This window comes from Loxodonta africana, chromosome 19 (assembly GCF_030014295.1).
Source record: "Loxodonta africana isolate mLoxAfr1 chromosome 19, mLoxAfr1.hap2, whole genome shotgun sequence".
Taxonomy (NCBI): domain Eukaryota; kingdom Metazoa; phylum Chordata; class Mammalia; order Proboscidea; family Elephantidae; genus Loxodonta; species Loxodonta africana.
This window is the reverse complement of record NC_087360.1, coordinates 43,539,561-43,567,153: the sequence shown is the minus strand read 5'-3', so window position 1 is coordinate 43,567,153 and position 27,593 is coordinate 43,539,561. Positions and strand designations below refer to the sequence as shown.

Below are 27,593 nucleotides of genomic sequence, written 5' to 3'. Positions count from 1 at the left end.
ACCATGAACTGCCAAAAGAACGAACATATCTGTTTTGGAAGAAGTACAACCAGAATGCTCCTTAGAAGCAAGGATGACGAGAGTCACATACTTTGGACATGTTGTCAGGAGGGATCAGTCCCTGGAGAAGGACATAATGCTTGGTTAAAGTAGAAGGTCAGTGAAAAAGAGGAAGACCCTCAAAGAGATGGATTGATATAGTGGCTGCAACAGTGGGTTCAAGCATAACAACGATTATGAGGACAACAGAAGACTAGGCAATGTTTTGTTCTGTTATACATATGGTCACTATGAGTTGGAACTGACTCGACAACGTCTAACAACAACAGTAGTTTCTATGGACAGAGTAGTGATGATGTGCTTTTAGTTATTCTTTCATTAGCTGATTGGTAAAAGCTCACTCAAAACTAATCCTTAGAAGCAAGAAAATTATTATTTGTACAAAGAGAACATTTACCAAAATTTAGAAACCTATCAGGAAATCATGAAGAGTTTTTTCCCTGTCTTGGGTTAAGACTTGCCAGATGAATGTGCAGAGTTCTTTTTTAATGGTAATCCAGATATGATGTGGAAAAACATGTTTTTTTAAAGAACATAGGTAGCATTTTCCTGTAGGATCTTTAGCATAGCCAGAACTTCTGTATTTTACCTCAGAAGAATTTAAAGACTTATGTACATTATTCCTGCATTCTCATATCTTTTAATTTTTCTTTTGGAGTCAATAATTTTGAACCTATCCTTGGATTATTCATGGCTCTCCAACCGTTTCAACCGAAGCAAGATGAACTAAGGTTTCTAGAACAAATCTGTGTTTGTTGGAGTGTTTCCACAGTGTTTCTTATGCTATTTTTAACCACTGCTGCATTGAAGAAGAAAAGGGAGCAAGGAAAAAAAAATCTTAAAAAGTAAGGTTATAATAAATTATGTTTACAAGTTTGGAATTATTCAGTTTCCACCTTCTGTGCATAAATTTTCCTGATCTCTTTCAAAGTAATCAGGCCACTGTTTACTTCTGTAGTCTTTTCTTTCCTCCTTCCCTTTCTTCCTCTTTCATTTTTTTCCTGACCAGTTTTGTTTCATGTAACTTTCTTATAGAAAATCTGGAAAATACAAAATGTTATAGTGAAATATAAAACTATTATCCATAATCTTCAATACCGAGAAAGAACCATTGTTAGCAGTTGGCTTATTTCTTTCCACCTCTTGATTCCTTTTACCTCTTTTTTTAGCACTAGCCATGAATTTTTGTACAGCTTAACTTTAGAAAAAAACTGATTATCTTAGAAAAGGCTCTAAATTGTCACATCATTGAATTTGTCAAAAACAAGTAATAAATAATTTATCAGTAATAAATACATAAATACTACCTGGCACAGAAGAATTGACAAAAGCCTAATCAGCATTTTCACCAGACAAGAGAAATGAAGGAAACGAGGGTGATTCATTTAAGATTGTTTGTATTGTCTGTTTTGTTTGTACCAATTTAATCACTCTTACTTACCTAAGAATGCATGCCACAGTTATCCATGAGGCCTATTAGTTGGAATTCACTGACCTCTTCTCCACTGTCCACCCACTCAAGCAATGAAACTCTCTGTCCCTTTATCAAAACTAGGCTTTGGATGAGAGGACCTACTGCCTTACCCAGTTTATTTCCACCTCCACCTTGATCAACCGTAATAGCAGCTTGGCTGTGTTTGGACTTTTTTACCCTTGATCCAGAACAAACATGTATGTTCCAGAGCTCTTGCTATGCTGTAATTCCTGCTTGCTTTTGTCAAATTAACAAAACAAAGACTTTGATCTAGCCACCTAATTCCTACTTATAACTAAACTTCTTAATTTTGAATTAGTCCCAGACGTAATTCCCAGGTTATTTTGGCAGAATGCAATCTTCTTTCTTGAACCATCTAAAGAAGGGTTTTGGTTTAGAGTTTCATTGTGGATAGGCCAGGAATGTTTTAAAGCCAGGGATCAGCAAACTCTTCCTGTAAAAGGCCAGATAGTACTTTAGGCTTTGTGGGCTATGTGATCTGTCACAACTGTAATGCAAAAGCCACCATAGTAAATGAATGAGCACTACTGTTCCAGTAAAACTGTTTGTTGACCCTCTTTTAAGCTATGACTCTCTGAAGTGTTGTATGGTAACACAGTTGTCCATTTGAGAAAAAAGTTAAATATATACTTTTGATCATGCCCAATAGGAAATTACATATGTATTAAGGGCTTAAACATAAAAATAAAAACTGTAAAAATATTCCAAGTGATATAAAACCTGTAGACCAAAGAAGATTGAAATATTTGACTATATAAAAATTAAGATTAAAAAAAAAAACCTTAAAGATAAAAGACAAATGATAAACTGGAAAAAAAAAAAATTACAATCTATATGACTAGCAGTTAGTATGGTTTCTATACACTACTAAGAATAATTTGAATAACCCAAAAGAAAAAGGGATGAAAGAAATGAATTCACAGAAAAATATAATGGTCAATAAACAGGAAAAGATATTCATTCTTAATAATAGTGAAATCTCTATATTAAAAAAAAAAGATTTGGCCTGCCAAATTTATAAATATGAATAATTCATAATAGCGTGTTGAGGAATGTGGGGGAATAAACAACTGTACATAGTTGCAATGGCTTATATTAGTTACATATTGTATAACAAATTACAATTTAGCAGCTTAAAACAACAAACATTTATTATCTCACACTTTCTATGGGTCAGAAATCCAGAAGTGGCTTAGCTGGATGGTTCTGGCTCAGAGTCTTTCATGTGGTTGCAGTAAAGCTGTTAGGCAGGGCGATAGTTACTGGGGCTGGATAATCCACGTCCAGGCTCACTCACATGAGTGTTGGCAGGCCTCAGTTCCTTGCTGCCTGTTGGCCAGAGATGTCACTTCCTCACCACATGGGCCTTCCCATAGGCTGCCTGAGTGTCCTCACAACACGGCAGCTGGTTTTCCCCCGAGCAAATAACCCAAGATAGAGAAAGCACCCAAAACAGACACCACAGTATCATTTATAACCTAATTCCGGAAGTGACATGTTACTTCTGCCATATACCATTGGTCACAGGGACTAATCTTGGTATGATATGGGAAGAAACTACCCAAGGGTGTGAATACCAGGAGGCAGGGATCATTAGAGACCACCTCAGAGGCTGGCTACCATGTAGCTTTACTGGAACTGTATTGCTGCAGCCTTGTTCTCTGTCAGCTTGGTTCTCTAGTTCTCCACATGTGTCTGCTGGGGCTAGAATGTCCTAGATGGCATTTTTACTCAAATGCCTGGCTCCAGGATGGATTTACAGGAGCAGTTGTGTACTGGTAGGGCATCTTTTATTTACTTCATGTGGTTTTTCCATTAGGCTGGCTTGGGCTTCCTTATAACATTGTAGTCTCAGGTTTGTCAGACTTCTTGTATGGCAGCTAGCTTCCCGCAGAGCCAGCAATTCAAGAGACTTAGGCAGAATCTACAAAGCATCTTATTAGCTGGCCTCAAAAGTCATAGAACATCACTTTTCCCACTGCCTCTTATCAAAAACATGTTACAGGACCAGCCTAGATTTCACAAGGTCATGATTACCAGGAGGTATGACTTATTGTGAAGGGTCATCTTTGGAACCTGTCACAGGAAGTTGGGATCATGAAAAATGATGCTGACTTGTTCAAAAGTGGTAGCAGTGAAGGTAATAAAAATTGCTCTGATTCTGGACATATTTTGAAGGTTAAACTGACAGAATTTGCTTATGAATAGGATACGTAGTATGTGGGAGAAACAGAGAAGTCAAAGATGAATCAGATTTTTGGGCTGAGCAATTTGAAGAATAACGATGCCGTTTACTGAGATGTGAAAGACTACAGGACAAAAGGTTTGGAGAGGAGAATCAGGATTGGTGAAAATATTGGGCATCTTTATAAGAGAATACAAAAAAAATGTAGTCATTCAGAAGAGGACCTACAAATAGATCTGCATATATTGAAGTAGCAAAACTATTTGTGGTATCAATTGCAAGGTACAATAGAGTTAGCTTCCTATTATGAAGAAATAAATGTATATTTATATTTATGAATATGTGCATAAAACTCCCAAGTTCTTACCTGTCTTTCTAGGACTATATTAAGAATTTGAATTTTATTCCATAGAGTGTGGGAACTTTTTGAAGGTTTTTTTTTTTTAAATCAGAGAAGTGATATGACCAGAAGTATGCTTTGGGAAGATGAGTTTAACCTGTAAGGAGTGACAGAAAAGTAGGAAGCCAGGGATTGAACCCTATGAAAGCATGCCAAGTTTCATGAAAATTCTTTGAGACAAATCTTTGGTAGTCAGAGACAATGTTCCTCTTCCCATTTTATTCCTAGCTTATAGTGTAGAGTGGAAACCCTGGTGGTGTAGTGGTTAAGTGCTGTGGCTGCTAACCAAGAGGTCGGCAGTTCGAATCCGCCAAGGGCTCCTTGGAAACTCCATGGGGCAGTTCTACTCTGTCCTGTAGGGTCACTATGAGTCGGAATCAACTCGATGGCACTGGGTTTGTTTTTTTTGGTTTATAGCCTTAGAGTAAGCCATGTAAAAGGGGTTTGTCATGGAATGAATTATGTCCCCCCAAAAATGTGTGTATCATTTGGGCTGGGGCGTGATTCTTGGTATTGTGTGATTTTCCTGTACGTTATAAATCCTGCCTCTACGATGTTAAAGAGAGAGGGTAGGTGGCAGTTCTGTTAGTGAGGCAGGACTCAACCTACAAGATTGGATCGTGTCTTGAGGCAATCTCTTGAGATATAAGAGACAGAGGCAAGCAGAGAGATAGGGGATCCTTATACCACCAAGAAAGCAGTGCCAGGAGCAGAGCGTGTCCTTTGGACCTGGGGTTCCTCTGCAAAGAAGCACCCAGTCTAGGGGAAGATTGATGACAGCGAGAGAAAGCCTTCCCCTGGACATGACACCCTGAATTTGGACTTATAGCTTATTTTACTGTGAGAAAATCAACTTCTCTTTGTTAAAGCCATCCACTTGTTGTATTTCTTTTATAGCTGCACTAGATGACTAAGACAGGGTTCAGTAAATATAAAATCAATGTATAAATGCATTATTAGATCAAGCTATTTGAGAAAAGTCTGGTCTGAATTTATAAAACATCTCAAATACAGATAAAAACCTGTTGCTGTCGAATTGATTCCAACTCATAGTGACCCTATAGGACAGAGTAGAACTGCCCCCATAGGGTTTCCAAGGGTTAACTAGTCGATTTGAACTGCTGACCTTTTGGTTAGCAGCCTGAGCTCTTAACCACTGTGCCACCAGGGCTCCTTACATTAAGGAGGCAACAGAAAATAGGATACTATCAACAGGTAGTAGATGTATGGAGACCTGATTTAGTTAATAGACTGAAAGCATATCCGACATTATTATCTTTGACGCTGTATTTGACTTTTTTTTTTTTTTTTTTAAAGAGCTTAAAACAGTTAGGGTTATTTTAAATTCTTCTCCTTCCTACACAAATTCCTTAGGGCTCCGTTTGCTCAACAACAAAATGTCCTTTCAGTAGTAAAGAAAGATTCTGAACATATAGGGCATATCATTCAAAATGATTAAAAGTGTCAAAAAGGAATTTCTAGAGAAGCTTTTTCAGAGGAGGGTACATTGATTACATTGTCACTAAGCCAAAGACCATATATGTCTGTTCACATAAGGAGATAGATTTGTGCTTTGTTTTGAAAAATTCAAAAACTAAAGACAAAAGACAAATGACAAACTGGAAAAATGATGTCTTTTACATATCTTATTAATGATAGACTTTTAAGGAAGAATATTGGCTAAAAGTAACTTGGATTTTTATTTTGGCCAAATATTTTTTTAATGTTAGTATCAAATGTACTTGGCCTGCAAGTTTCAGTGGAAGGACAAAAGTTTATGTTCTTGATTTCGTGATGTATTTTTCATATTGGTTTTAAGAAATTGCAAGATATTTGCTGAAAATATCCTGTTTATTTCAGGGGCTACACTAAGTATGAGACCTGCTCCCATTCCAGTAGAGGATCCAGAGTGGAGACAAACACCTCCCCCAGTCTCTGCCACACCTGGCACCTTCCGACTAAGACGGGGTAGTCGATTTACCTGGAGAAAGGAATGCCTGGCTGTCATGGAAAGGTACATTCCCCTTTTCCTATGAGAAATCTCTCAAACTTAAAAAAGAGATAAACTGGATCGTTTTGGACAGTTTTCATTTCAGTCTAATAATTTGAGATGTGGGTTTCATCTCTAAAGCATTTTGGACTATTATAAATGCTGTATTATTGAAATAAAGGTGATCTTAGCATTCAGTATTTATAAAGCTGCAGTTAAGGGGCCATGGTGGCACAATGGTTAACTGCCCAGCTGCTCTGCAGAAGAAAAGACCTGGTGATCTGGTCCTGTAATATTACAGCCTGGGAAACCCTATGGGGCAGTTCTACTCTGTCCTGTAGGGTCACTGTGAGTCGGGACGAACTCAACGGCAGACAACAACAACAAAGCTATAGTTAGCATCTAAAGAGCCCAGGTGGCACAACAGGTAAGCACTCTGCTGCTGACTCTAAGGTTGGTAGTTTGAACCCACCCAGCACCTCTGTGGGAGAACGACTTGGCGAACTGCTTCCATAAAGATTACTGCCTAGAAAAGTATGGGGCAGTTCTAGTCTGTCACATGGGGTCACTGTGAGTCAAAAATCGACTTGACAGCACCTAACAAGAAGAGGAAGTTAGCATCTGTCAATTTACTTATAATTTATACAAAATTTAAGAACTTTAGGATATTTTTTATTGTTTCAAAAATATAGATAAAACAGTATTTGCCAGTTCAACATTTTTCACATGTATACTTTAGTGAGACCAATTACTACATTCATGTTGTACAACCATCACCAATCTCCATTGCTAAATTTTTCGTCATTATAAACAGTGGTTTCTAAACAGTGCTTACCTTTTTCTCTTACCTTCTTACTCCTGGTAACCACTATTAAACTCTGATCGTGATACGTTTGCCTGTTCTAGGTAATTCATATCAGTGAGATCATGCAATATTTTTCCTTTTGTGGTTGATGTGGAGGAAATATTTTTTTGAGTTTAGATCTTTATATAAATTTTTGGAAAAAACTATTTGAAGTCTTATTTCCATCAAAAATAATTGAATAGGAGATGGAGGCCAAGATGGCTGACTAGGTAGATGCTACCTCGGATCCCTCTTGCAACAAAGACTCGGAAGAACAAGTGAATCGATCACATACATGACAGTCTACGAACCCTAACTATCAAACACAGATCTAAAGGGTTGACCTGAGTGACAGAGACTCAGCCAGCACAAGCAGGCTGCACACTGACGCAGCTAATGAGAGAACGAGCAGCCACGGGGAAGCAGCAACTATTTTCAGAACCTGGAGCCAGCGTCCCAGTCAGAAAACCTTGGCGCCAGGCTTTGGACTGGGTGCAGGGGAGCTGGGCACGGCATCCTGAGATGGCACAAACATGGGATACAGCCCTAGCCCTCGGAAGTGACCTTGGGGGAAGCCCAGCCAGTGCACGCAGGCAGCGCAGCGACGTGGCTCACAGGAGGAGAAGTCACCGGGAGGCAGAAACTGGTTTTGGAGCCTGGAGTGCAGCGTCCCAGCCGGGGAAACTCAGCTCTAGGCTTTGGAATGGGAGCAGAGGAACTGACCACGGCTTCTGAGACAGCACGAGCACAGGACATGGGCCTGACCCTTGGGGACAATCTTGGCCCAGCCAGCCAACACACAGGCTACACACCCCTTGGGAATCTCAGATAAAACAGTCATTACCAAGCAAGATAAGTAACTTTCTCTATATTCCTGGGTGCTGCTCTCAACTATCTATCTGATCCCTCCTGTCCCCTTCCCGGTCAGCTTCATTAACATTGGAATTTCCGGGCCAGAGAGTGAAGTGCTCTGCGGTTTTTTTGTTTTTTGTTTTTGTCCTTTCTAACCCATTCTCCTGGCCTGAGCGAAGCAGCTACAGAAAACCCAGGGACCAAGAAGCCTTCCCTGACTTACCAAAATTGGACTAAAAATACAGAACCAGCTCCAGCCAAGCATATGAGATCCACTGTCTAGGGCTTTCATCCCTACAGGGAACAAGGTGGCTATTATAATGCAAAGGCAATTCTGATAGGGATCTGACTATAATTGTTTTAGTGGATTACTGGAAAAACAAGTTTCCCAGGTCTGATATCTCTACCTATTAAACAGAGCCCTCACTGACCCACAACAGGGAACTGAGGGCTGAAGCTCCCCCCAAACCACCTAGCCTCCTGCCATAGAGGTCTGAGGATAGTGACACCTACCAATCTGTAGAGGTACATGCATTGGGTGCCTAAGGTACAGCTGCAGAGCCCACCCACCAAAGTGCTTTAGGAATAGAGACACACCTATCTCACTGGCACTTGGGGAAAGCCTGTCAGCATCCTGCCTCCCCTGGAGTGTGACCCCCTGCTGCTACTAGAATATGGTGCACACAACTGTCACCACTACTCCTCTAAGTGAATAGGTTACAGTCTACACCACACACTAGGTAACTCGAAATCAGATTCTACTCAAGAATAGTGAATGGACCCTAAGGCTTATATATCTGGTAACAGCCCAAACCACCTGGTAATAGGACATAAGTGATTCAAAGGATACAACAATCAAGACAGCACAATCTAGTAGCCCATCTACGCATATTGAAAGAAAACAAAACAAGATAAGACTCAGTGAGCAAATATAAAATAGATCATTACAATATCTTACAGATGGCTTAGAGACAGCAGTCGATATCAAAGCACATAAAGAAGCAGACCATGATTGCTTCTACAACTCCCCAAACTAAAGAATCGAAATCTTTACCAAATGAAGATACAATCCTGGAATTGCCAGATGCAGAATATAAAAAACTAATCTACAGAATGCTTCAAGACATTGGGGATGAACTCATAAATGAAATAAGGCAATCTACAGAAAAAGCCAAGGAACACACTGATAAGGCAGTTGAAGAAATCAAAAAGATTATTCAAGAACATAGTGGAAAAATTAATAAGCTGCAAGAATCCATAGAGAGACAGCATTCAGAAATCCAAAAGATTAACAGTGAAATTACAAAATTAGACAGCTCAGTAGGAAGTCAGAGGAGCAGAATCAAGCAATTGGAATGCAGAAAGGAGGAGTTGGAGGATAAGGCAATTGACACCAATATAGTTGAAGAAAAATCAGATAAAAGAATTTTGAAAAAATGAAGAAACCCTAAGAATCATGTGGGTCTCTATCAAGAAGAATAACTTGCGTGTGATTGGAGTTCCAGAACGGGGAGGGATAACAGAAGATACAGACAGAATAGTTGAAGATCTGTTGGCAGAAAACTCCCTGACATCATGAAAGATGAAAGGATATCTATCCAAGATGCTCATCAAACCCCATATAAGATTGATCCCAAAAGAAAATCACCAAGACATATTATCATCAAACTTGCCAAAACCAAAGATAAAATTTTAAAAGCAGCCAGGGATAAAAGAAAGGCCTCCTACAAAGGAGAATCAATAAGTTAAGACTACTCAGCAGAAACCATGCAGTCAAGAAGGCAATCGGATGACATATACAGAGCACTGAAGGAGAAAAACTGCCAGGCAAGGATCATATATCCAGCAAAACTCTCTCTGAAATATGAAGGTGAAATTAAGATATTTACAGATGAACATAAGCTTAGAGAATTTACAAAGACCAAACCAAAGCTACAAGAAATACTAAAGGAAATTGTTTGGTCAGAAAACCAATAATATCAGATACCAGCACAGCACAAGGTCACAGAACAGAACATCCTGATATCAACTCAAATAGGGAAATCACAAAAACAAATTAAGATTAATTGTAAAAAGAAAAAAATGCTTAAAACAGGGAATCATTGAAGTCATTATGTAAAAGATCATAATAATCAAAAAGAGGGACTAAATACAGGAGGCATAGAACTGCCATATGGAAAGGAAAACAAGGTGATACAGGATAATACAAGTGAGGTTTTTACCTACAAAAATAGGGGTAAATATTAAGGTAACCACAAAGATGTCTATAACTCAAATACCAAGAAAAACATAACGACTGAGCAAATATAAAGTCAAATACTATGAAAATGAGGAACACACAATTTACAAAGAAAAAGTCTCAGCACAAAAAAGTAAGTGCAAAAATGAAATTGTCAAGAACACACACAAAAAGGCATCAAAATGACAGCATTAAACACATACTTATCCATAATTACTCTGAATGTAAATGGATTAAAGGCACCAATAAAGAGACAGAGAGTCTCAGAGTGGATAAAGAAACACTATCTGTCTATCTGTTGCCTACAAGAGACACACCTTAGACTTCACAAACACACTAAAACTCAAAGGATGGAAAAAAGTATATCACGCAAACAACAATCAAAAAAGAGCAGAAGTAGCAATATTAATTTCTGACAAAATAGACTTTAAAGTTAAATCCACCATAAAGGATAAAGAAGGATACTACATAATGATTAAAGGGACAGTTGACCAGGAAGATATGACTATATTAAATATTTATGCACCCAATGACAGGGCTGCAAGATACATAAAACAAACATTAACAGAACTGAAAAGTGAGATAGAAACCTCCACAATTATAGTAGGAGACTTCAACACACCACTTTCGGAGAAAGATAGGACTTCCAGTAAGAAGCGTAATAGAGACACGGAAGACCTAATTTCTACAGTCAACCAACTTGACCTCATACACTTATACAGAACACTCCACCCAGAACATTCTCTAGAATAGACTACAAATTAGGTCATAAAACAAACCTTTGCAGAATCCAAAACATCGAAATACCATAAAGCATCTTCTCAGACCACAAGGCCATAAAAGTAGAAATCAATAACATAAAAATCAGGGAAAAGAAATCAAATACTTGGAAACTGAACAATACCCTGCTCAAAAAAAAAAAAGACTGGGTTATAGAAGACATTAAGGAGGGAATAAAGACGTTCATAGAATGCAACGAGAATGCAGACACTTCCTGTCAAAACCTCTGGGACACAGCAACAGCAGTGTTCAGAGGTCAGTTTATATTGACAGATACACACATACATAAACAAGAGCCAAAATCAGAGAACTGTCCCTACAACTTGAACAAATTGAAAGCGAGCAACAAAAGAGTCCATTAGGCACCAGAAGAAAACAAATAATAAAAATTAGAGCTGAACTAAATGAATTAGAGAACAGAAAAACAATTGAAAGAATTAACAAAGCCAAAAGCTGGTTCTTTGAAAAAATTAACAAAATTCATAAGCCATTGGCCAGACTGACTAAAGAAATACAGAAAAGGAAACAAATAACCCGAACAAGAGATGAGATGCACCATATCAGAACAGACCCAACTGAAATTAAAAGAATCGTATCAGTTTATTACAAAAAATTGTACTCTAACAAATTTGCAAACCTAGAAGAAATGGATGAATTCTAGAAAAACACCGCCTACCTAAACTAACACAATCAGAAGTAGAACAACTAAATAGACCCATAACAAAAAAGATTGAAAAGGTAATAAAAAGACTCCCCCGCAAAAAAAGCCCTGGCCTGGTCGGCTTCACTACAGAGTTCCACCAAACTTTCAGAGAAGAATTAACGCCAATACTACTAAAGGTATTTCAAAGCATAGAAAATGATGAAATACTACCTAACTCATTCTATTAAGCCACCATATCCCTGATACCAAAACCAGGTAAAGACACCACAAAAAAAGAAAATTACAGACCTATATCCCTCATGAACATAGATGCAAAAATCCTCAACAAAATTCTAGCCAATAGAATACAACAACATATCAAAAAAATAATTTACCACGACCAAGTGGGATTTATACCAGGTATGCTAGGTTGGTTTAATATTAGAAAAACCGTTAATGTAATCCACCATATAAATAAAAGACAGAATTCACATGATCTTATCAATTGATGCAGAAAAGGCATTTGACAAAGTCCAACACCCATTCATGATAAAAACTCTCAGCAAAATAGGAATTGAAGGAAAATTCCTCAACATAATAAAGGGCGTCTATACAAATCCAACAGCCAACATCATTCTAAATGGAAAATGCCTGAAATCATTTCCCTTGAGAACGAGAGCCAGACAAGGATGCCCTTTATCACTGCTCTTATTCAACATTGTGCTAGAGGTCCTAGCCAGAGCAATTAGGCTAGACATAGAAATAAAGGGCATTCGGATTGCCAAGGAAGAAGTAAAATTATCTCTATTTGCAGATGACATGATCTTATACACAGAAAACCCTACGGAATCCTCCAGAAAACTACTGAAACTAATAGAAGAGTTCGGCAACATCTCGGGTTATAAGATAAACATACGAAAATCTTTTGGATTCCTCCACATCAACAAAAAGAACATCAAAGAGAAAATCACCAAATCAATACCATTCACAGGAGCCCCCAAGAAGATAAAATACTTAGGAATAAATCTTACCAAGGATGTAAAAGACCTATACAAAGAAAACTACAAAGTACTAGTGCAAGAAACTAAAAGGGACCTACATAAGTGGAAAAACATACCTTGCTCATGGATAGGAAGACTTAACATAGTAAAAATGTCTATTCTACCAAAAGCCATCTATACATACAATGCACTTCCGATCCAAATTCCAATGACATTTTTTAATGTGATGGAGAAACAAATCACCAACTTCATATGAAAGGGAAAGAAGCCCCGGATAAGTAAAGCATTACTGAAAAAGAAGAAGAAAGTGGGAGGCCTTATGCTACCTGATTTTAGAACCTATTATACAGCCACAGTAGTCAAAACAGCCTGGTACTGGTACAACAACAGGCACATAAACCCATGGAACAGAATTGAGAACCCAGATATAAATCCATCCACATATGAGTAGCTGATATTTGACAAAGGCCCAGTATCAGTTAATTGGGGAAAAGATAGTCTTTTTAACAAATGGTGCTGGCATAACTGGATATCCATTTGCAAAAAAATGAAACAGGACCCATACATACCTCACACCACGCAGAAAAACTAACTCCAAGTGGATCAAAGATCTAAACATAAAGACTAAAATGATCAAGATCGTGAAAGAAAAAATAGGGACAACGTTAGGAGCCTTAAAGAAGGTATAAACGTAATAGAAAACATTACTAAAAATGATGAAGAGAAACCAGATAACTGGGAGCTCCTAAAAATCAAACACCTAGGCTCATCTAAAGACTTCACCAAAGAGTAAAAAGACCACCTACAGATTGGGAAAAATTTTCAGCTATGACATCTCTGACCAGCGCTTGTTCTCTAAAATCTATATGATTCTTTTAAAACTTAACCACAAAAAGACAAAGAAACCAATCAAAAAGTGGGCAAAGTATGTGAACACGCACTTCACGAAAGAAGATATTCAGGCAGCTAACAGACACATGAGAAAATACTCTTGATCATTAGCCATTAGAGAAATGCAAATTAAAACTACGATGAGATTCCATCTCACTCCAACAAGGCTGGCATTAATCCAAAAAACACAAAATAATAAATGTTGGACAGGCTGCAGAGAGATTGGAACTCTTATATGGGAATGTAAAATGGTACAACAGTTTTGGAAATCTATCTGGCGTTTTCTTAAAAAGTTAGAAATAGAACTGCCATACAACCCAGAAATCCCACTTCTCGGAATATACCCTAGAGAAATAAGAGCCTTCACACGAACAGATATATGCACACCCATGTTTATTGTAGCACTGTTTACAATAGCAAAAAGCTGGAAGCAACCAAGGTGCCCATTAGTGGATGAATGGTTAAATAAATTGTGGTATATTCACACAATGGAATACTACGCATCAATAAAGAACAGTGACGAATCTGTGAAGCATTTCATAACATGGAGGAACCTGGAAGGCATTATGCTGAGTGAAATTAGTCAGAGGCAAAAGGACAAATACTGTATAAGACCACTATTATAATATCTTGAGAAAGAGTATAAACTGAGAAGAATACATTCTTTTGTGGTTATGAGAAGGGGAGGGAGGGTGGGAGAGGGTTATTTACTGATTATAGTTAGTAGATAAGAACTACTTTAGGTGAAGGGAAGGACAATACTCAATACAGCGAAGGTCAGCTCAAGTGGACTGGACCAAAAGCAAAGAAGTTTCCAGGATAAACGGAATGCTTCAAAGGTCAGCGGAGCAAGGACGGGGGTTTGGGGACTGTGGCTTAAGAGGACTTCTAAGTCAATTGGCGAAATAAATTCTGTTATGAAAACATTCTGCATCACACTTTGAAGTGTACTGTCTGGGGCCTTAAATGGTAACAAGCGGCCATGTAAGATACATCAATTGTTCTCAACCCACCTGGATCAAAGGAGAATGAAGAACGCCAAGGTTACACGATAACTATGAGCCCAAGAGACGGAAAGGGCCACATGAACTAGAGACTTACATTATCCTGAGACCGGAAGACCTAGATGGCGCCCGGCCATAACCGATGACTGCCCTGATAGGGAGCACAACAGAGAACCCCTGAGGGAGCAGGAGAACAGTGGGATGCCGACTGCAGATTCTCAGAAAAAGACCAGACTTAATGGTCTGACTGAGACTAGAAGAATCTTGGCGGTCATGGTCCCCAAACCTTCTATTGGCCCAGGATAGGAACCATTCCCAAAGACTACTCATCAGACATGGAAGGGACTGGACAATGTGTTGGAGAGAGATGCTGATGAAGAGTGAGCTACTTGTATCAGGTGGACACTTGAGACTGTGTTGGCATCTCCTGTGTGGAGAGGAGATAGAAGGGTAGAGAGGGTTAGAAACTGGCAAAACGGTCATGAAAGGAGAGACTGGAAGGAGGGAGCGGGCTGACTCAGGGTGAATGTAAATGGGAGTATGTAGTAAGGTGTATATAAGCTTATATGTGACAGACTGAGTTGATTTGTAAACTTTCACTTGAAGCAGAATAAAAAGTATTAAAAAAATAATAATAATTGAATAGTTAGTTGTATAGGAGATCACTAAGACACCTGTCTTCAGTAAGGACATATGGTCTAAATGAGCTTAAGTCCCAAAGGTTAGAAATATTTGTTTTGACTTTGATTTGGTAATTTATCTAAAGACCAGTACACCTGATCCATACTAGGTACTCAGTACTTTTTTTTAACTTGAATTTGACCTTACCTTTTTTTTTTTCAGTCTTCCCATCTGAAATGGTACAAATTAATTAAATATGATTGTGAAATGCTCAGTATATTTACTGTAGATTCTGTAGTATAATTATCTTTTTATTCTCCTAAGTATAAGTGACGTCTACAGAATTTTATTTTTACAGAGAGCTTTATATGCAAAAAAAGTAATAATTCTCCATTAGAAAAATCTCTATTTCCTAAGATTAAACGTAGAGAAAAATATATATTACCTATAGGTGAAAAACAATTGATTTTCATGTTGAGATGCCTCAATAATTTAATACAAAAGAATGGAATAGAGTATTTAAAACTAGGTTTAACTTCCAAGCTGATATAGAATACATATTTACATTGAGCCAGCTTTATGTTATTCCAGTTGTCTAGTCTGACTAGTAGAATGGCATAATGGATGAGCATTTGATGCAGAGTTAGAAGAGCTGAAACCTGGTCTTGGCTTTGCCTTTAAGCAAATGTTTAACTGTGTATGTCTCAAACTCTAAGCTCTAACTTCCTCATCTCTAAAATGAGGTTTTCTAATACCCAGTATTGAATTTTATGTTATTTAGCACTTTTACTATCTTTCTTCCTGACTCCAGTCTCACAGGACATTAACATCTCTACCTGAAAGTTAGAGAAGGATATTTAAAATGTTGACATTCAGACCATGTTTTTGTTCTTTTGGTCAAATTGAAATTAAAAACTTTACTTGAGAATGTTGGTTCCAGTGGCTAAAATGAGACCATAAGTTATCCAGTGATGTTAATCATCTATTCCCTTTCTCATTCTCTTTATTATAGATAAAAGTAGAAGTCATTTATTGAATAATGAACGCTGATATGCCGGAGAGTTAAAATAACAGAATAAGACTTTATTGTCCTGGAGACCTGACATTTAAAATCTCTTCTACTTTTCTCATCTGAAAATTTTGATTCTTTTAACAGTTTCTTCAGAACATATCATAGTATCCCTTCTTCGCATAGCAGATACGAATTAAATTAACATGTAACAAAGTATTTGCAATATTGTGTATTTTCCTTCAGGGAAAAATAAAATAACCTTTGGTTTCTCGTTGGTTTAAGTTCTAATTGTGCTATGATAGCTGTTTAATTCTTCTTCATGAAGACACCAGTATACATTTATCACATAATGTCATAACATGAAAGAAAGAATTTAAAAATTGATAACATTAGTAATGATTGATGATATTCCTAATGCATTTCCAGAATTTAATCTCAAAGGCTAGAAACAAGAAATAGCTACAGAACCACTGACTGGATTAAGTTCAGTTAAAGCGATACTGAGTACTCAACCTGTGTAAGACTCCCATTTGTTCTTAATTTTCTCTTTTTACCTTTAATTTTAATTAATAAGTATCTGTATAATACGGAAGCTGGTTGTCTTTGATTTAATTTTATCTTGGCGCTAGTAAGAGAGCATATGGTTTATTCCAATAGTTACAAAAATGGCAAAAGCCTTTTGTGAATGAATACATATGTACAGATTGTAAAACTAGTAATGTAACTCTTACTTAGATATATTAATATAAGGTGAAAGTAAAAAATGATTTTCTTCCTCACTATTCACCAGATAACTTTCAAATGAATCAAAAAAATTGAATATATGTAAGTAATAGGTGTAAATGTGGGTGATTCCTCCATATTGCAGAGATAGAGGGAAATTTCCCAGTTATGATTAAAAATCCAAGAGCAATAAGGGCAAGAATTGATAAACTTCATTACATAAAATTAAAAGAAAAACATTGCGTGGCAGGGGGGAAACTGTGAGCAAAGTAAAAAGGTAAAAAAAAAAAAATAGTTGCAACTTATTGTTTTCCCAAATATATAAAGGAAGACAGTGGTGGTTCAGTGGTAGAATTCTCACCTTTTATGCCAGAGACCTGAGTTCAGCGACCAGTAAGTGTACCTCAAGCATCGCCACAAGACTAAGGCAGACAAACTAGGAAGAAAAGCCTGGAAATCTACTTCCAAAAATCAGCCACTGAAAAACACTGGGAAAACCTATACACCAATGTTCATTGCAGCACTTTTCATAATAACCAGCAAGTAGAACCAATCTAAATGCCCATCAACAGATGGATGAATGGATAAACAAAATGTGGTATATACCTACAATGGAATATTATGCAGCTGTAAATGGTGATATTAAAATAGTGAAAACAACTTATGTTTATCAGTAGTAGCCTGGATGAATAAATTATGGTACATCTATATGTTGGGTGTCCAGGCTAACATACTGGAGTACCCTGCAGGTGAAAAAAGGAATATCTATATATAAAGTGATCTCCAGGATGTAATGTTCAGTTAAAAAAAAAAAGATAGAGTCAACTATATAATATGCTACCATTTATGTATTTGTTTAAAAATGGAGGAATAAATCATAAATAAAATTGTTACCAGCAGGAGAAGAGAAGACAGGTTGGAGAGGGCAGGGATAGAAGCGAGGCTTCTTTAAATATACTTTATTTTGACACTGTAACTATATAAATGGAATACATAATTATAAAAAAAACTTTAAAATAAGGGAAAAAGTGATCCCTAAAAAATAACTAAAATGAAACAAGCAAACCTAAAGGTGTATCAGGTTGGTGACTTAAACACTCAAGAATTTTATCAAATAAATTTACAATACAGTAAATTTACTATACTTCCCTAGTGGGATATAGGTTAAGAATAAAAAAGCTACAAAATATTTTTACACTAAAGAAAGAAATACCCTTTGGATAACTTTGGTATCATTTAAATACTATTTTATATTTATATGTATGTGTGTGTATATGTATATATATGTAGAGACAGAGAGAGATAAAACAAGTAATGATATCAGTGTTATTAGGAACCAGGACTTCTAGTGTAAGAGGAAAAAGAAATATAAAATCAAAAGAATTAAGTAAAACCTGTAATCTTTTTTTTGTGTGTGTATGCATAAAGGTAGTAGTTCATCTCATTTTTTTTTTCAAATAACAGCCTAATTCACATGCCATACAGCTCACCTATTTAGAGTGTACAATTTAATGGTTTTTTAGTATATTCACAAAGTTATGCAAACATTGGTATAATCAATTTTAGGACATTTTCATCACCTTCCCAGAAAACCCTCATACCCATTAGCAGTCACTTCTTTTTTCCTCCGTCCCCTCCCAGCCGTTGTTGTTGGGTGCCATGAAGTTGGTTCCGACTCATAGAGACCCTTTGTATAACAGAACAAAACACTGCCCCTTTCTGCACCATCCTCACAATCGTTGCTGTGTTTGAGCCCATTGTTGCAACCACTGTGTCAGTCCACCTCCTTGAGGGTCTTCCTCTTTTTCACTGACCCTCCACTTTACTAAATATGGTGTCCTTCTCCAGGGACTGGTCCCTCCTGATTATATGTCCAAAGTACATGAGAGGAAGTCTTGCCATCCTCACTTCTAGGCAAATACTAGTCTATTTTCTTTCTATATGTAATTTTGCATATTCTGGACATTTCATATAAATGGAATCATACAATATGTGATCTTTTGTGATTTGTCTCTTTCATTCAGCATAATGTTTTCAAGATTTCATCCATCCATGTTTTAGCATGTATTGGTACTTCATTCCTTTTTATTGCCAAATAATATTCCTTTGTTTGGTTATACCACATTTTATTTATTCATTTCTTACTTGATGGACATTCTCATTTTTATTTTTTGGCTATTATGAATGATGCTTCTGTGAACATTTCCAAGATCATATACATTTATCCCTAAGTTTCCTTCTAAGAGTTTTATGCTTTTAGCTTTTACATTTAGATCTGTGATCCACTTGGAGTTCCCTTTTGTGTATGCTTTGGGGTAGGAGTCCAACGTCATTCTTTTGCATATGGATATCCGGTTGTCCCAGAACCATTTGTTGAAAAGACTGTTTTTTTCCCATTAATTAGTCTTGGTACCCTTGTGGCGCAGTAGTTAAGAGCTTCGCTGCTAACCAAAAGGTAAGAAAGTTCCTCATAAAACATCTACCTAATAGTTTCAGGACCATGGTTCTTAAGCCTTGCAGTGTATTAGAATCACCTGGGAGCTTTGAAAACTATCAGTGTTACAGTTATACCCCTTACCAACTGAATCCTAAAGTCTGGGGACAAGGTTGATGCCATTAGTATATGTTACAACTTTCCACCTACCTAAGAACATATGGAGATGGTAACAGGAAAATGAAACAAGAATGACAAAACTATTGGTAATCGTTGAACCTTAATTATTAAGATAATTATTAAGTACATGAGGGTTCATAGGTTCATTATACTTGTGTAGAATTGAAATTTTCTGCAATAAAAAGTTTTTTGTTGTTACTGTTGTGTAAAGAGGACCTGACTAGATTTTAGTGGGTAAAATAGAATTAGATCATTCGCCGATATTTATTCATTCAGTCATTTATTTATAAACCATCTGCTGTGTGCTAACACTAAGCTCTCTGACCTTAAGTAGTTTACAGATTCACAAGGGAAAAAAAGTAATCTGTATTATAACCACATGTTCAGAAAATCTGCAAATGCAAATGATGTAAGACTCACATCCGATTTTTATTTTGCAAACCTAACTGTCCCTTTATTCACTCAATAAGGTACTTATTAGGTAAGAGGCAAAGTGCTAGGATAGAGAGGTACATTTTAGGGTGAAGGAGTGAAGGGGATGATGAACCTAGTGGACCTGAGAAGTCTTTAGAGTCTATGGTCACAAGTTTTAGAGCTTAGGAGCTTCAGAGATTTCTGGGTTTTATTAATGATGGCCTAGGAGTGAGGCTTTTAACATACTTTTTCCTTATTAATGTTTCACTGATTAGAAAGGATATTCCTTTGGCTTTGGAAACAGATTTGACTCTGGAGTGTTAGGGTATGTGCCTGGGACATGAAGGAGCAAGACCTGGCTATTGTGCCAATTCTGGTCTCAAGGAAGAAAGGTAAAGGGAACTTTCATATTTCCTTATAGGTTATTCAGTCCAATTAAGCAAGATGAAGAAAGTGGCAAAGACTACAGGAATGAATGTGAGAATACCCAGCTGTAAAAGGTAGAAGCAATAGACTATAATAGTTTAAGAGCACCAGCTTTAGAACCAGATTTGTGTATAGAGGACACTTATTGCTGTTACTGTTAATAAATGTGGCTGGATGATGACTCTGTATCTAGGTGTGTCCAGGCAAATGAATGCAAAATTCTGAATACCTCTTTATGAATGTGTAATTAAAAGCATTGCATGTTTTAAATGTTTTATGGAACCAATACACCTGTGATAAATTTCTGTTCCTCTTAGAGTCTTTCCATTTTCATCTTCAGCAAACAATATCATCTTAATACCTAAAATCATTAATAAAACTTAGAACCCTCTGAAGTTGTAAGGAGAACATTTTCGTTGTTGTTTTAGCCTTTGTCATTCTCCAAAGCAACGTACAAAATATTCTCCCCAGTAGGCAAGGAATCAGCATTAAAAATTTTAGCTTGAATTAGACCAAAGGACTAATAGACCACAAGTACCACAGCCTTCCCCAGACTGAGTCCAGCACAACTAGGTGGTGCCTGGCTACCTCCACCAACTGCTCTGACAGGGATCACAATAGAAGATCCCAGACAGAGCTGGAGAAAAATGTAGAACAAAATTCAAACTCAGACCAGACTTGCTGGTCTGACAGAGACTGGAGAAACCTGAAGAGTATGCTCCCCGGACACCATTTTAACTCAGTACTGAACTCACTCAGGAGGTTCACCCTTCAGACAAAGATTAGACAGGCCTATACAACTAACAATAACAGCAGGCAGAGCCAAGATGGCAGAATAGACAGACGCTTTTGGCGAGCCCTCTTTACACCAAAGACCCGAAAAAACAACTGAAACGAGTATATTTGTGACGAGCTGGGAGCCCTGAGCATCAAAGGCAAGCCTAGACAACGAACTGAGGGGCAGGGGGAGGAAGAGACCATTCAGAAGTGGAGAGGAGTTACCAGACCTGAATCGCGGGGAGCCCTCAAGCACCATTCCAGGAGCGGCGGCGGCGGGCTGGTACTACTGATCGGTCACAGTTTACTCAGGGAGAAGCAGCCAGCCACACGGCCTACTCACACCCCTGGAAACTAAGGGGAACGGCGCTCTTGTCAAAAGCTAAGTACTTGCATACATTTTACCGTGCCCCACCCCCAACACCAAGCCAGCTTCAGCAGCTGAATCCCTGGGCCTGAGAGAGACCCTGGTGAGCACCTAGAGCCATCCTCCTGGCCTTGGGGCAGGAAAAAATGTGCAACTGGGGGGAAAGATAATTTGCTAGCCCCATTAAACAGCGGAGCTCAGGACAGAAGCGGCTCCTGTCCAGACATAAACCGTCCATGGACCTTGAGCAACTTTCCCTTCTGCATAGACCTGTATGGGCCTAATTTGGGAGAATAGGCCCTTGTTGGCAAACTCCAACCATTTCAGCTCTACGGTGGAGAGGTGGGTGTTTCACGTTTGACATTGCTTTGCCTATTAAACAGGGTCCTTTTACCTAAGAACTAGTAGCTCCACTGAGGTCACCAAGCCACTCACAACAGGTCCAGAGATAACTGGTACCTCCCAGTCTTTACAACCAAAAACTTTCGGTGCCCACGGTCCCTCTGCAGAACCCACCCACCACCATGCTCAAGGGAACAGAGACGCGTTTTCCTCAGAGACACTTGGGGGTCAGTTCTCAGCCCCCTGCATTGTTCAGAGCGTGACCCCCTGCTGCAATCAGATACTGGTATATATGCCAATCACCGCTGCCCCTCTAAGACTGTAGGACAGAGCCTGTACCACATATTTGATGATCAGCTACCTGGAAACCTGAGCTGAATTCGTACAAGAAAACTGAATGGACTCCTAGACTGATATACGTGATAACAGCTCTAGCCAGCTGCGGACAGGACACCAGAACTCCAAAGGTGAAAATAATCAAACTAGCTTGCACAACAAAGCAAGCAGCTACGACACAGTAAGCAAGCATAAACTAATACAATAACTTATAGATGGCTCAGAGACAATAGTCAGTATCCAGTCAAATAAAGAAACAGACCATGATCACCTCAACAGGCTCTCAAAACAAAAAAATCCGGGATCTTCTAGATGAAAGTGCATTCCTGGAATTACCAGGTGCAGAATACAAAAGTTTAATATATAGAACCCTTCAAGACATCAGGGAGGAAATGAGAAAATAGGCAGAACAAGCCAAGGAACACACAGATACAGCAACTGAAGAAATCGGAAAGATTATTCAGGACCATAATGAAAAGTTTAATAAGCTGGAAAAATCCATAGACAGACAGCAATCAGAAATTCAGAAGATTAACAATAAAATTACAGAATTAGACAACTCAATAGAAAATCAGAGGAGCAGAATTGAGCAAGTAGAAGCTAGAATTTCTGAACTCGAAGATAAATCACTTGGCACTAATATATTTGAAGAAAAATCAGATAAAAGAATTTTAAAAAATGAAGAAAACTTAAGAATCATGTGGGACTCTATCAAGAGAAATAACCTACGAGTGATTGGAGTACAAGAACAGGGAGGGATAACAGAAAATACAGAGAAAATTGTTGAAGATTTGTGGCAGAAAACTTCCCTGATATCGTGAAAGATGAGAAGATATCTATCCAAGATGCTCATCAAACTCCACATAGGGTAGATCTTAGAAGAAAGGCACCAAGATATATTATAATCAAACTTGCCAAAACCAAAGATAAAGAGAGAATTATAAGAGCAGCGAGGGATAAACGAAAAGTCACCTACAAAGAAGAACCAATGAGAATAACCTCAGACTACTTGGCAGAAACAGTGCAGCCAAGAAGGCAATGGGATGACATATTTACAACATTGAAGGAAAAAAATTGCCTGCCAGGAATCATACATCCATCGAAACTGTCTCTTAAATATGAAGGTGAAATTAAGACATTTCCACATAAACACAAGTTGAGGGAATTCATAAAAACATAACCAAAACTACAAGAAATACTAAAGGGAGTTCTTTGGTTACAAAATCAATAATATCAGGTATCAACCCAAGACTAGAACACTGGGCAGAGCAACCAGAAGTCAACCCAGAGAGGGAAATCAAAAAAAAAAAAAAAAGAAAGATTACATATAAAAAAAATAAAGCCCGAAACAGGGTAACAGCAACGTTATTATACAAAAGAAGACAACATTAAGATAATAAAGAGGGACTAAGAAATGTAATCATACAACTTACATATGGTGAGGAAGATATGGCTATACAAAGAAATGTTAGATTTAAATTTAGATAAATAGGAGTAAATACTAAGGTAACCACAAAGGAGACAAACTATCCTACTCATCAAAATAAAATACAAGGGAAAAATACAGACTCAGTAGAAACAAAATCAACAACAAACATGAGAAAGGGCAATGTATAAAGAAAACCTACTCAGCACATAAAATAAAGTGGGAAAAAGAAACTCTCAACACACCAAAAAAGACACCAAAATGATACCACTAAATTCATACCTATCCATAATTACCCTGAATGTAAATGGACTAAATGCACCAATAAAAAGACAGAGAGTGGCAAAATGGATTAAAACAAAAGATCTGTCTATATGTTGCCTATACGAGACACACCTTAGACTTAGAGACACAAACTAAAACTCAAAGGATGGAAAAAATATATCAAGCAAACAATCAAAAAAGACCAGGAGTGGCAATATGAATTTCTGACAAAATAGACTTTAAAGTTAAATCCATCAGAAAGGATAAGGAAGGACACTATATAATGATTAAAGGGACAATACACCAAGAAGATATAACCATATTAAATATTTATGCAACCAATGACAGGGCTGTAACCTACATAAAACAAACTATCAGCATCGAAAAGTGAGATAGACAGCTCCACAATAACAGTAGGAGACTTCAACACACCACTTTCGGTAAAGGACAGGACATCCAGAAAGAAGCTCAGTAAAGACACGGAAGATCTAAATGCTACAGTCAACCAACTTGACCTTGTAGATGAATACAGAACACTCCACCCAACAGCAACCACGTATACTTTCTTTTCTAGTGCACATGGAACGTTCTCTAGAATAGACCACATATTAGGTCATAAAGCAAGCCTTAGCAGAATCCAAAACATTGAAATATTACAAAGCATCTTCTCTGACCATAAGGCCGTAAAAGTGGCAATCAATACAGGGAAAAGAAATCAAACACTTGGAAACTGAACAATACCCTGATCAAAAAAAGACTGGATTATAGAAGGCATTAAGGATGGAATAAAGAAATTCAGAGAATCCAATGAGAATGAAAACACTTCCTATCAGAACCTTTGGGACACAGCAAAAGCAGTGCTCAGAGGCCAGTTTATATCAATAAATGCACACATCCAAGAAGAAGAAAGGGCCACAATCAGAGAATTATCCCTACAACTTTAACAAATAGGAAGAGAGCAAAAAAAGAAACCCACAGGCACCAGAAGAAAACAAGTAATAAAAATTAAAGCTGAACTAGAAAACAGAAAAACAATTCAAAGAATTAACAAGACCAAAAGCTGGTTTTTTGAAAAAATCAACAAAATTGATAAACCACTGGCCAAACTGACAAAAGAAAAACATGAGAAGAAGCAAATAACCCGAATAAGAAATGAGAGGGGTGATATTACAACAGGCCCAACTGAAATTAAAAGAATCATATCAGATTACTATGAAAAACTATACTGCAACAAATTTGAAAACCTAGAAGAAATGGACGAATTCCTAGAAACACATTACCTACCTAAACTAACACAAACAGAGGTAGAACAAATAAATAGACCCATATCAAATGAAATTGAAAAGGTAATCAAAGAACTCCCAACAAAAAAAAAAAGCCCTGATTGGGACGGATTCGCTGCAGAAACTAAATGCTTCAAAGGCCAGAATAGCAGGGGCAGCGTTCTGGGACCGTGGTTTCAAGGGACAGCTAAGTCACTTGGCATAATAAAATCTATTAAGAAAACATTCTGCATCCCACTTTGAAGCGTGGCATCTTGGGTCTTAAACACTAGCAAGCAGCCATCTAAGATGCATCAATTGGTCTCAACCTACCTGGATCAAAGGAGGATGAAGAACACCAAGGACGCAAGGGGATTACGAGCCCAAGAGGCAGAAAGGGCCACAAGAACCAGCGACTGCATCATCCTGAGACCAGAAGAATTAGATGGTGCCTGGCTACAACCGATGATTGTCCTGACAGGGAACACAGTAGAGAACCCCTGAGGAAGCAGGAGAGCAGTGGCATGCAGACCCCAAATTCTTATAAGATCAGACTTAATGGTCTGACTAGGAGGACCCCGCTGGCCATGGCCCCCATACCTTCTGTTGTTCCAGGACAGGAACCATTCCTGAAGCCAACTCTTCAGACATGGATTGTACTGGACAATGGGTTGGAGAGGGATGCTGGTGAGGAGTGAGCTTCTTGGATCAGGTGGACACTTTGAGACTATGTTGGCACCTCCTGCCTGGAGGGGAAGATGAGAGGGTGGAGGGGGTTAGAAGCTGGCGAAATGGACACGAAAAGGGAGAGTGGAAGGAGAGAGTGGGCTGTCTCATTAGTGAGAGAGTTATTGGCAGTGTGTAGCAAGGTGTATATGGGTTTTTGTTTGAGAGACTGACTTGATTTGTAAACTTTCACTTAAAGCACAATAAAAACTATGGAAAAAAAAAAAACTAACAATAACACATGTTGTTGTCAAATGGGCACACCAGTCTAAGGGCAAGGATGAGAAGACAGGAGGGGACAGAAAAGCTGGATGAATGGAAATGGGAAACTCAAGGTTGAGAAGGGGAGAGTGTGACACGTCATGGGCTTGGCGACCAATATGTGTATTGTTTAATGAGAAACTAATTTGTGTGTAAACCTTCACCTAATGGACAATTCTAAAAAAATTTCAGCTTGAGAGTATCTCTTCCCAGAAATTTTAAGTGTCTAAAAATAGGTTGTTAGGGTAAAAGTGCCTCTTCATGAACAAGAAGGGCATTGCAACCAAAATACTATAACAAACCAAAATTAAATTATAGTTTTAAATTTGGTGCCACTGATGTTAACCTGACTTACATAATCTGAATTAAAGACATGGTCTGGTACACAAATGCATTTTATACAAATGTGTTATTACATACTGGGAGAATTAGCATGGAAGAGACAGATCCATTTATAAAGTGTGTTTCTAGAATGTTGCTTGAGGTTTCTGTAGTTTAATTCTGTTGGCCTTTACTGCATTTTGAAGTTCTTCGCAGGAGAGTTTATTAGTACTTGGACTTTGGTTTTAGTCTCTTTCCTTTCTCTTTTTTACTTTTAATTTTTTCAGTGAATACTTGAACTGTGTAGGTTAAGAAGACCAATAATTCCAGAAACTAAATTCTGTATTTAACTGCAGACTGTGTGTGGCTTAGACAACTGCAGTGCAAGCTTGCCTGATTTGTTTTGCCACTCATCAAAACCTTGACCTGCATGAAACATTTCTTTTCCTGGTCGCCTAACTCTGAAGTATATTGGATTATGATGGCATGGCTATATATGGCACATAGTTTTGTATGTGTAAATAAAATAAAAGACAAAAAGCTACTGTAGGTTCAAGCTTGAAGTGTCTGGAAGATCACCTAGTCTCCTCGTGATATTATCCTGTCATGTGTTCATGATACTGCTTGCAATATTCCTTTATTACCTTTAGCTACCATTATGAGACATAGAAAGAAAAATCTCTCAGCAAGTCCTCTCCACTTCTGTTTCCATTTCACGAAACCACATTTAGGAAAAATATTCTTTCTTCTTGTCTTGCTTTATGTAGTTTGAGACTTTGTTAATTACCATATAAAATGGGGAAATAGCTGCTTGTTCTCCTAGTAGGCTTTTCCTCCTCTTTCTAAAAAACACTTAACTCTTGAAGAGAATCTTGCTACTTTGTAAAATGCAAAAACCGTCACCTTTTCTTCTTTATCAGTATGATTTTTGTTATTTTGTGTAATGTCCCAGTTTTATTTGTTATCATTTCCAGTTTTATTTGGTACCATTCATTCTACATAGAAATATATGAAGTAAGAAGCCTACTCATTTTAGTAAGATTACACGTGGCCTGAAAAAATTCAGAGTCAAAATGTTTTACCATGCTTTCCTTTAGTGCTCTTCTGAGAGGTTGAGACATATCTAGATTATTATTTGGAAGATAACTTGTATAGTTTGAATAATAAAAGCACTGCTTTGGCTCCACCATACAAAAATATATAAACTACATTTATTGGCCACTGATTGAGTTTAAGAAGAGCAGGTTGAAGCTAAAAACCTCACTTTGATTTTGTTTACCTATATTTGGTCATCATTCCTGCCGAGAATAAGGAAGG

At 37.7% G+C, this 27,593-nt stretch overlaps 1 protein-coding gene across 8 annotated transcripts in view; it reads left to right on the top strand.

Annotated features, from left to right (window-relative positions):
* HMBOX1 (homeobox containing 1) overlaps nucleotides 1-27,593 on the top strand; it is a 298,479-nt gene that overhangs the window by 221,965 nt on the left and 48,921 nt on the right. For all 8 annotated transcript variants that reach the window (XR_010318531.1, XM_064271916.1, XM_064271913.1 and 5 more), the window contains exon 6: nucleotides 6,001-6,154. Coding sequence is in view for 7 of the 8 variants with exons in the window: in XM_064271916.1 (XP_064127986.1) it covers nucleotides 6,001-6,154 (154 nt within the window). In the remaining variant the exon portion in view is untranslated. The remainder of the gene's footprint in view (nucleotides 1-6,000; nucleotides 6,155-27,593) is intronic.